Source organism: Sinocyclocheilus rhinocerous, unplaced genomic scaffold, assembly GCF_001515625.1.
Source record: "Sinocyclocheilus rhinocerous isolate Xijiao unplaced genomic scaffold, SAMN03320098_v1.1 scaffold998, whole genome shotgun sequence".
Classification (NCBI taxonomy): domain Eukaryota; kingdom Metazoa; phylum Chordata; class Actinopteri; order Cypriniformes; family Cyprinidae; genus Sinocyclocheilus; species Sinocyclocheilus rhinocerous.
Genome location: NW_015662265.1, coordinates 289,866 through 301,898, shown reverse-complemented (window position 1 = coordinate 301,898; position 12,033 = coordinate 289,866). Strand labels below are relative to the sequence as shown.

The following is a 12,033-nucleotide window of genomic DNA, read 5'->3' as shown; positions in this document are numbered from 1 at the left end:
ACCCCACCCCACATACACACAGAGCAGCTGGGGGAAAAAATCTGTGTGTTAACTGGGTTAACTGGGTTTAACTAATAGGTTATGATAAGCCCCACTGCTGACAACTAATGTCAGTCCTCAGACGCGTCCGCACCCCACATACACACAGAGCAGCTGGGGGAAAAAATCTGTGTGTCTGTGAGTCTAACTGGGTTTAACTAATAGGTTATGATAAGCCCCACTGCTGACAACTAATGTCAGTCCTAGTTTGACTCAGACGCGTCCTTCAGCTCATTTCAATGTGCAATTTAATTTCTCAAAATCTCACCAAGAATAACCAGGCTATGACACCATTTTCTCTAGATACAACAGATGAAGCAGGTAAGCTCCACTATCTATAAGACTTGTCTTGTTCTAATATCATTCACCTGGAATAATGAAAAGGCACTTGCACTATAATATTATTTGGTTTAGTCTTATCAGTTTTGCAATCTGAAATCAAGAGGCTTAACTTCTTCGACAGACGCAAAAACAATTGTTTGGCAGTGATCTGAGTTTTAAAGTTTTCATTAGATTTTCAGTCTGTCCACATACAGAAAAAAAGTAGGGATGGAACTAATATTAATCACGGAAAATTGAGAAGCATAACTGAAAAAATATAAATGCATCTAACATAAGCAAGCCAATTATTAACATGTTATATAAATTATATGCATACCCCAAAATAGCAAAAGTTCCAGTAAGGGTAATAAATACTACACAAATGTTGTCCAACACAAACAATTGTGAAATAAACACAACTGCCAATTTGTCTTATATAACAGCAAACTAAAGAATTTTGAAAGAGAGCCACAAAACTACAACTAATATAATGACCAACATTCTGCTTTCATACCAGAGCACCCATGGGCGTCTCTACAGCCCCGCGTCATGCAGGAAGACTGGAGATTCCGACAGCTTTTTCCAAACACTGGCCGAGCAGAGAGTAAACGGGGGAAAAGAAACTCAAATGACAGAAGAAGAGCAGTATTCGCACAGAGATTGTATGAGTGTGAAAGCAAACCTCGTGTAGTGGGCAGCATGTCGGACAGCCCCTGCCACGCTGTGACCATCTCTGGATTCCTCTGGTCAGCAAAGTTCTTCCAAATTCGCAAAGCTCCATCATCTGCACAAAAAGTGGCATGGAGCAAGTCAGCACAGAAAGCGACAAACATGAGAACCGATAAAAGTGTGCTTCAACATGAATAGTAGATGAACTGACCAGAGGCAGTGAGGAGGAGAGAGCAGTCATGCCCATTAAGGTACTCCATAGCTGTAATGCGTGTGTATCGTGGGTTCCCATTGTAGAAATAATCCAACCTCTCTCCTTTCTCCCAGTCCCAAAAACTGTTCAACACATACACAGAACACAGTTGTAATAGTTCACAATGCCTCTCTATGCACATCTAGCTAGATTTATAGTTTGAGTTCAGGAAGAATATTAGCATAACTGACAAGTAGGTTTGCAAAAAGGTGGAAAACTTTCCAGGATTTTTAGGAATCTTCTAGGGATTTTTGGAAAGTTTCCGGAAATTTTCCACCCCTTTGCAACCCTACTGACAAGTATAACTAACATGCCAAATACATGTCACTAATGAACAGATAACATTACAAAATACAGGCATGTGATCAGCTAGAGACAAAAAAAGAAGTAAAACCTGACCACGCCACAAGTCTAGTGACATGTATTTGGCATGTTAGTTATACTTATCCCCAGCACTTATTATTAAAAAAATATATTTTAGCACATTAAAATATATATCTTATATTGTAATACATACTATTGTCCTTCAAAAAATAAAAAGCAGCATTTATTAATCATGATAACAATATAATACAATATATTATAATAAAGTACAATAATATATTATACAGTAAAGTATATAGAATTTTTATAAGTACCTGCCAAAATTTTGGAAACATTACAATTATTAATGATTTTAAAATAAATATCTTCTGCTCATCAAGGCTGAATTTATTTGATCAAAATAAAGTACAAAACCAAACAAAACAGCAATATTGTGAAATATTATAAAAAAAATAATTAAAAAAACGGTTTTCAATTTTAATATATTATAAAATGTAATGTTATTCCTGTGATGCAAAGCAGATTTTTCTTCATCATTAGGCTACTCCAGTTTTCAGTGTCACATGATCTTTTAGAAATTATTACAATTTATTTGACTCTCGAGAAACATTTCTGATTATTATCAATGTTGAAAACAATTTTGCTGCTTCATATTTTGAGCGGAAATGGTGATACACTTTATTTTTCAGGATTTTTTGATAAATATAAAGTTTAATGAACAGCATTTATTTGCATTTATCAAATATAGCCTATTAATTAAATTTGTTAATGCATTTATTAAATAGAAATCATTTTAAATGTCTTCACTCACTTTTTATCACTTTCATGCATGATGAATAAAATTATTAATTGCTCTCTCTTTTAAAAAAAAAAAATCTTATACAAATGTTTGAGTGTTATCATTGTTTCCACAAAAATATTAAGCAGCAAAACTGTTTTTAATATTGATAATAATGAGAAATGTTTCTTGAGCAGCAAATCAGCATATTAGAGTGATTTCTGAAGGATTATGCGACACTGAAACTTCTCCTTGTAAACAACAGCAGATTTATAAACGTTTCTAATGACGAATGTTGCGTTCCCAAATGCAAATGAGTCATTTAGCAGACGCTTTTATCCAAAGCGACTTACAAATGAGGACAATTCTGAAAGAAAGGGCCTGATCTTCCTAGTGTTGTATAAAGCAAATCTGCAGGACCGGGCCGTTTTAGCAATGTGGTCTGAGAAATGCAGCTTATCGTCAATCACAACTCCAAGGTTTCTAGCTGTTTTTGAAGGAGTTATGGTTGATGAGCCTAACTGGATGGTGAAATTTTGATAAAGTGATGGGTTTGTTGAAACCACAAGCAGTTCTGTCTTAGCCAGGTTGAGTTGAAGGTGATGGTCCGTCATCCAACAAGAAATGTCTGTTAGACATGCGAGCAGCCATCGTCGGATCGGAGATAAAAACATTTCAACTTTTCAGAATTCCGCAAGCGCACCGCGGGTCATGTGACAAGAACTTCCGCGTCTTCATGGAGAGGCAGGTCATGGTTTCTTAGCAACGGCAGACGCCTCCGGAGCGCAAGTGCCCAAACGCTTTGGAAAAAAGCAGAAAGCGGCGCGCCTAGCGTTTTCCACGCGTTTTTAGGCCTTAAAACGCGTGGAACGCGTGCCTAACCAGCGTCTGCCGTTGGTAAGCAACCATGACCTGCGCTCTCCATGAAGACGCGGACGCATCGAGGGGCCGTTCACATAACTGGCGCGCCTAGCGTTTTCCACGCGTTTTTAGGCGCGACATGTGAATGGCCCCTTAGCGGCTCAAACCAAGCGCAGCGCAGCTAGCACTAACCGTGAATCGAAACAAAAAACAGTACTCTAACAGCAGACATGTAGCGCGTCAGACTACAGCCTATTATATAATTACATCACAACAGTTGCAAATTTTATGACAGCTTTTATGAGTAACACGTTTCAGCGCTGATTCTACTCGCGTTTGGCGCTTTGAATCATTTGAACGCTTTTCAAAAAAATCCCAAAACTGAAAAAAAAAAAAAAAAAAACTCGGATCTACGCGAATCACATGGGTCGTCCCTCAGAGGTTGGAAAATAAGGAAATCCGAAAAATCACATCTCTGAAAATATATGTTACAATATAGGTTACACATATGAGTAATATGGCTGGCCAATATTGCTAACTTTTGTTAAAAAATAACCAGGGCATGATTTATATCTATATCTAATAATCTAATAATCAGGGCATGATTTATGAGTTATATTTAATCATTTTTATTTATTTGCAACAATGTACCAATACACGGTAACAAACGGCAATATTTACCTCTTATATTTTCAATTTTAAGCATGTACAACACAACAGAGATGGCCTGAACATTTCGCTTTAAAACTCCATGAGCATTTTTATAAATGAGGTTTAAAACGGACAGTATTAAAATATCTGTCTTGGCACACTCATATTCTCAAGTTGTAACAGAGAAGAGCATGCTTGCTTATGCATGCTTCTCTTTCAAAGAGTTTTGGTTGTAGATGAATGTGGTTGTGTATGTTATAGTCACTCACCAGATTGAGTCTTTATCAGCTACAGCGATGCAGGGGTTAAATGGATGAAACTTCACCACTGATGGAACACCTGGGTTTCTGTTAATGAAGATCTGATCATCTAACCGTGTCACTCCTAAAATCACAAGAGGGATAGACCAGTTAAGAACAGGTTTAATTAGTGCAATTTTGAGCTTTACTAATGACCACAGCAGTCTTTTGGTTTACAAGTTTTTGAGGAAAATGAATAAGGGTGACACTACTGAACTTCAGTGTGAGAATTGCAGATCAGAGAAAAAATATGCATGAAGGGAACTCAGAGGGAATTCAGGATTTGATTCAGTTCCTCCAGCTAGACTGAATGAGGGCAGCCCCACTCTCGGCTTCAGAGAGGAGGATGGCGGAGAGAGTGATGAAAGGAGAAAGACACACGAGAGTGAGCAGGATCCTCCGCTCTGACGCAATCAGTCCTGCGCACTTGTGTGTATGCGTGCCGGCACTGACGTAAGCATGTTAGCCATTCCGTTTGAGACTCCGCTGACTTCAGACAGGGAGCCAAGCACATTGCTTTCTTTTAAGCTTGGGGCTTTTACACACAAAAACTACAGCATATAACTGGTTCACCCAGTTTCACTTGTGAAATCCACATTATATTTATATTATTTTATCATTAAATTATTATTGTGAAATCCACATTATATAAAAAGGATCTAATGTACAGAGATTAAAAGCATTCCTGATAAAGGTTTACTGCAGACCAGGGGTGTCGCTAGACCCTTTTTGCTGGGTCACAAGCCCCAGTGAAATAACACTGTCCCCAAAAAAATATTACTAAAAATAAATATTGATTAAATGACAGCCCTTTAAACACACTAAGTTATATCGCAAGTTCTATTTTAGATGCTAAATCCACTGAAATATAAAAAATAAATAAATAAATAAATTGGGGACACTTTTTAGATTTTTTGGGGTGGTCTGTGCCCCAGTATTGATGAAAGGCTAGAAACATTCCTGCTGTAGACTTGAGTGAAATGATATTAGCATCTGCAACTTTTGCTAAATATATGTATATGTTATGAGCATATATGACTAGAACTGGCTAAATTAAGACAGCAATTTCATGCAGTTTGACAGTTGGAAACCAGTACCTCTTTGAGTGATGTGTTGGCTTTTTCTGCGTACTCGTGCGTTGCGTAAGAATCTCCACTCTCTCTCCTTACGAACCTGACTCTCCAAATCATGCTCCTCTGGAATCTGAAAGAGAAGAAAGAATTAAATTTTAAATGATATAGCACAGACAGAGTCAACCTGTTTAAAGGGGTCAAATGATGCTGCTAAAAAGAACATTATTTTGTGTATTTGGTGTAATGAAATGTATTTATGCGGTTTAAGGTTAAAAAAACATATTATTTGCCACATACTGTACATTATTGTTTCCCCTCTATGCCCCGCCTTTCTGAAATTTTTACAAAGCTCATCGGTCTAAAAAGCGAGGTGTGCTCTGATTGGCCAGCTATCCAGTGCATTGTGATTGGCTGAATACCTCAATCGTGTGAAGGATATGTTACACCCCTACCATACTGTGATGCCATATCCCAGAGCGACGAGACAAAAACATTAAAACCCATTATAAATGAGGCATTTGTTGCATCCAGTGTGGGGACATAATTACTGATTATAATGACTTATACTGTCTTTTTACGCGTTGCGTTGCGTATCGCGCTGTGTAAACATAAAACCATGTCTGCATTTGTGATCGGAGAAACGACAAACAACAAGCGCTACTCTACACTGCTCAAAACTCGCGTTTGAATCGTCAGTGGCAAATCCTTTAAATATGAAAACGTACTTACAGACTGTGAGTCAGAAGCGCCAGACTGTCCTTGCAAAGTTGGAATTGCCCCACTTTATAGAAACAGACACCGGCATTGTAGGCTATACTCTCCCAGTAAACAGTCCTCGTCCTCCATAAAACGCGCTGCACACATCTGAATATTTGGTTTGAACTGTTCTGGAACAGTGTTGTAAATACAACTTAACCACTGATTTCTAGTTGTGTCCTCTTTTGGAAGGCCAAACCAAGTAGTTTCGCTTTCACAACTACACACACTGCGTCTCCACAACATGGCAGCGGCGGCAGCAACAATACTACAGCGAGAATCAAAGTTACACCTTCTTTCTTTGCGTGAACACATTGCGTTATGCAAATCTTCCCACATCGTGACGTAGACATGCGGGGGCGTGTTAGAATGAGCCGTTTTTAAAACCATAAAAATTCAAATGCACACATGCACCTGGGTTTGACAGTTGTGAGAACAGAAACTCCAGAGGCTGTAATTGTGTAAAGTCAAATTACCTAGATAAAGTTCTTTAAACAATACAGATTGTTTCAAAGCAACTTCACAGTAATAAAGTGGAAAATAACAGAATCAAGGATATTATCAAATTTCAAGAAATACGATAATAAAGGCTAACAGTTTTTTCTCTCTAAAAAAGCATCTAAACTGTAGTCTCTCACTCTCTCCATACTTTCACATGTCTGTTAAATTTCTAAAAAGTGTGACTGATGTTCTTTCTTCCTCTCCCCAAACTCTGCCTCTCCATTTGTAAGAATGAGAAAACCGCAAAACAAGATAAATAAAGTATTCAATTCATGCACAAATAGAGCTGAAGCCCTGAGAGAGAGAATCACAGCCCCAGCTAATTAGCCCTGATCGATCCAGTCTTCCAGATAGGAGCTCCAGGGAAGAGCAGATCCCATGCTGCAAGCCTAAGTCCAAGCTGCTCAAGCAGGGTAAGAAATCACACCTGTCTCTCTTCCTGCAGCTCTGGGGCGCCATATCAATCTCTTAATGAGAATCAATAATTTGTTTTTCCATGGAAATGAAGCAGTGAGCTTGTACATGTGATTACTTGCTCAGCTGGGACTGTGAATATGTCAGAGTTAATGGTCTCCTCTAGAGCCGGTATTATTCCATCGCATGCAAACACTCACACATAGTCAAGTCACCAGCAATATGCACTTATCACACCCATCACTCGAATAGACTGGAATAGAGCTCTTCTCTCAAGATGGATTTTTCAGTTTGCACTCAAAGTGCTCTTATCTTTGTATTCCATTATGCACATTTCAAACTTATGTCCAGACTGCTCTCTGTTTAGTACACTTTCTGAATTACTGCACATATGAGTTGTATATGCTGTTCCTTTTTTATCAGGGAACCCCAAGAACACTTGCTTTGTTATGAACTGTTGTAAGTAGAGGTTGAACAATATGGATTTTTTTAATGACCGATCCATTATGATATTTAGAGAGCAGGGTGGATGATACCGAATATAATACAAATAGATAAATCTTTAATATAATATAATGACATACAAAACTGATTAAATTAAATAAAAAACATTTACACAATATTTAATATATATATATAATACATAGACAAAGTATTATTTTGTAATTGACTCAAGAGGGAACTATAATAATTATTCTGTAATTACATAATAACCATCAAATTTATTATTAGAAATTCCATTTTTTTAAATGTGGACTCATCTGAGTACAGCACACATTTTCACTGTCTTTTTGACTATCTGAGATGAGCTCTGGCCCAGAGAACCCTGGTGGCATCACTGCATAGAATTGATGTATAGCTTTCTCCTAAAGTAACAGTGTTACAAGTTGCATTTCTTGATGCAGCAGCAGACTGTGTTAAGTAGGGTTGGGTACCGTTCACATTTTAACCGGTATGGTACCAGTATCGGTACCTGAATTTCGGTACTTTACTCTCTGTGTAATTACAAAAAACATTATGTTTGATCAAGGTTGGAGCTAAACTCTGGAAGTAGATATCGACAAAACTTTTTCAATTGTCATAATGTTCATTGTCAATATTATCTTCTTTAAACATTTTATGTGTTTCAAATAACTTGTCGCTATCTGCGCTGCATTCAAGCAGAGAGCAAGATTTTGCGTGTTCGGCGCGCATGCTGCTGAGTGAGACTATGTTATGCAGATGCAAAATGTGAAACTGTAATCTTATTTGCAGTCTTAACTTTTTATAAATATTTGTACAATATATATTCAGCATATTTAACTTAACCCGTTTAGTATCTTTATTATTTAATGTATAACGATTTATTAAAACACGTTTATGAGAGTCATTAAAACAAGTTTATGACTGCCACAATTTAATCTTGATCAACAACATCAACGAATTGGAGCGGCATCAGCCTGTTATTAGATCATTTTAAAACGTCAAATAGCCTTCAATTTGCAGGTTATAACTGCATCTATTTTATTTATTAATTATTTTATTTATTTTAATGCGGATCCCACACTCTAGCGTTAACCTAATATAAATGTGCTCTAGTCTATTATTAATATTCAAATGTTTGTGCGGAAAAGAATGAATGCTCAAGCATGACAGGGAGGAGCCTGCGCGATCACTTGCATTTTTTTCTTGATAATGAAACATCTTAAAATTGGGGTGCCTTACATAGGCTACATGAGAAATATATCTAAAGAAAGCTTGTCTACTTTCAAACGAACCAATTCAAAATGAAATCAAATAGACTAGGCCTACTCCCTGATTATGTAATCTGTGAATGCATTTCTCTCTAAAGGCGCGTCCAGTGGAGATTTCATGAATTTCATCTTTGCAGCCGACAAGGACTCAGAAAACATTATTTTATTAATAAATAATTAAAATGTCTCCTTTATTCATAATCATTAGGCTACTTTTGCCTGTGCTTTGTGGCAAACTTTATGCGTGTACTTGAGCGCGGAATTATGGAGTATTATGTTAATTTAATATAAACATGCGATTAGTAATGGCTTAAATGAACGACTACTAACTGGAAAAATCTTTAGTGGGGGGCAGCCCTATTAAAATACCCTCTATCTCTGTTAAAGTTTTTAAAGCATTTTATACGCATTTCCTAGTCGTATAAATTCGTATATATTTGTTCAAAAGGCCTATCATATATTTAGAATATTTTATTTAACCTGTTTTGCATCTCAGTTATTTAATGCATAAGCAAGTCATTAACATTTTTTTTCAGCGGCATCCGTTTAATCTTGATCAACAATATGATCAACGAATTGGAGCGGCGTTGGTCAGTTAAATCATTTTAAAACGTCAAATAGCCTTCAAATTATAGGTTATAACTGCATCTGTCTCGGATGTAGACTGGTGAGGATTTATTTTAATGTGGATTACAAACTCTAGCATTAACCTATAGGCTATAAATGTGCTATATTTTTGGCCCGTGTTCAAATGTTTGTGCGGAATATTAATGTGCATGCATTAAAAAGGGAGGCGCCCGCGCGATCACTTGCATTTTTTTTCCTAATAATGAAACAACTTAAAATCAATTCGAAACTGATTTTATTTATGTAAATTCATAATAACAACAAAACGTTGTGCTTTTGTAAAACAAAGAAAACAAACAGGATGCGCTTCTGCAATCTCTCTCTCTCTGTGAACTGGAGCGTGTCTCCAAAAAGAACCAAAACTCAGAATGTGTCTCTCACATAGAGAAATATATCTATATAAATGTTGAAATGTCTACTTTTAAACTAACCAATTAAAAACAAAATTAAACACTCCCTGATTATGTATGAAGGTTGCATTTCTCTCTAAAGGCGCGTCCAGTAGGCTATTGAGATGAGAGTCAGAACCGTGAATTTCATCTTGCAGCCGAGAAGAAAACATTAGTTTATTAATAAATAATTAAAATGTCTCCTTTTTCTATACATTAATAATCATTAGGCTACTTTTGCCTGTGCTTTGTGGCAAACTTTATACGTGTGCTTGAGCGCAGAATATTGAAGCTCATTATGGATTAGTAGGCCTATTGATTTAATATAAATGCGCGATTAGTTGAATAGCCTAATGGCTTAGACGAACGACTAGAGTCAACTAGATAAATCTTTAGTGGGGGGCAGCCCTATTAAATACCCACTAGACGTCTCTGTTAAAGTTTTAAAGCATTTTTATAGGCGTTTTCATAGTCGGATAAATTCCGCTTTCAGAACGGTCACGTCCGTAACAGAGAGATGTCACGTGCGTAACATTGACTTTTCCTGTGAAACACAAAAACGAAAATTTAAACAAAATTGATATTTTATGCTTTGTAAATACCCAACCCTTCTCCATTCGGTAGATATTGTTGCTTCTGGTTTGTGCACTGTAAATCGCAGAAACTCTACAAAATAGCCTATGTTGTCTCCCAGAAACTCCATGTCTTTATTTTTTGTCACGTCCATAACGCATGTGTTTTTCCCTCATTTAAAATATAAAACAAACATGTTTATAGATTGATACTTTTCTGATGTCTGGACTATATTTTAAGCAGTTTAGAAAAACATAAAGAGATGGTTCAATATATTGGTAATAAATATAATTTATACCCATTTCAGGTTTTGACTGCAAATGTCACATCCCTAACGGTGGAATTTTATTTCAGTGAAAAAATAAGTCCAAAAGTCTCAATTTCAACATTTTGAACAATAGGGCCCTACAAACTTTTTCTTTCTTTTTCCCCCAGAAATTCTTTTTTTAATTTTTCTGAAAATCAAATGAAGGCATTAAACATTAATTTTAAATCAAAATAAAATTAAACACTTATTTTGTGGCAAACAAACTGAGGTTTACTATTGAAATTAATACATGGAAGAAAAATTGTGTGAATAATAGGCTATTCCTTTAAAACATTTTTAATAGGCTAATCATTGTATTATTTTTTCTACAATTAAGTGATTAATCTGGTTGTAATATTTATTTTTATAATTTAATTGTTTTATTTAAATTTGATAGAAAATGGAATATTTAAAGATGTACATTATACTGTACAAAAGTAATATAAGGGTAATATATTTCTGTTACATGTTAAACCGTACTTTTATTTTGACAGGTTGCCATGAAGTTTCTGTGTGTATACAGTATAGGGTTGTTCGATTCCGAAATTTTTGACAGGAAGGCGGTGGCAACACTGGGGTGTGACTGAGGTGGTGATGGAAGGAAGTTGTGTAGATTCAGGAAGTGATCCGGAGACGGATGGAATGGATGGCGGGGAATTAGAAAGTACTGAAAATAGTAATTGGACTTTAGTGGAAAATCGTAAAAGGAACACACTCCATCCCAGTAGGTGGCGGAATATGCACCAAAAGCTGGTTTGCCAACCGCCATTAAACATCATAAGAAGAAGAAGAAGATTCCGAAATTTTTGGAATCGAGTCTGATTCCGATTCCTGGTTCAGGAATTAATTCCAAGAATCGATTCCTCACTGTTGTTTTCGATTCTTGTTTTTTTTAGATTGAAGAAACCTATAATCTCACCATGACCAGGCCCGTAGCCAGCTATGAGGTTACCGAGGTCCGGACCTAGGTAAATTTTTCATGTTCAAAAATAAAATTTGTTCTCTGAATGACTAATTCGCTGTTAAACTCCTCATATGATTGTCTGCATGTATAATTCAGTTTAATTCAGAATGTTTAGCGTCCGTGGTATAAAAATGGTCGCTGCGAGACACTGGCGGAGTGAACGAGGCTTGAGAGAGTTGTGATTGAGGGCGCGGGCACATTATAAGCGTTTTTTGACTTTTCTTTTCCACTTAATTTGACACTTAAAAAGTTAATAAAGTAGGAAGTCACGGTTTGGGGTCAGCGATATCTTTATCTTATCTAATTTGCAAAAGATTTTAAATATTTTCGGTTTTTTATTTTTATTTATTTATAGGTTTTTGTTTATTTTAATAGCAATATCTGGCAACATTGCATCGCCAGCACTTAAACTGGCAGTAATCAAAAAAGTCCATGGACAGGTTATTGCTGACAAGATACGATATTTGGTAAGGGAAACGCAAAAAAAAAAAAAAAAATTAA

At 36.3% G+C, this 12,033-nt stretch overlaps 1 protein-coding gene across 1 annotated transcript in view; it reads right to left on the bottom strand.

Annotated features, from left to right (window-relative positions):
- Nucleotides 1-12,033, bottom strand: part of LOC107728013 (regulatory-associated protein of mTOR-like) — a 319,255-nt gene that overhangs the window by 17,793 nt on the left and 289,429 nt on the right. The window contains exons 22-25 of the mRNA XM_016538066.1: nt 5,293-5,398; nt 4,166-4,280; nt 1,241-1,365; nt 1,043-1,144 (exon numbers count right to left, since the gene is read on the bottom strand). Of these exons, the coding sequence (XP_016393552.1) occupies nt 1,043-1,144; nt 1,241-1,365; nt 4,166-4,280; nt 5,293-5,398 (448 nt within the window). The remainder of the gene's footprint in view (nt 1-1,042; nt 1,145-1,240; nt 1,366-4,165; nt 4,281-5,292; nt 5,399-12,033) is intronic.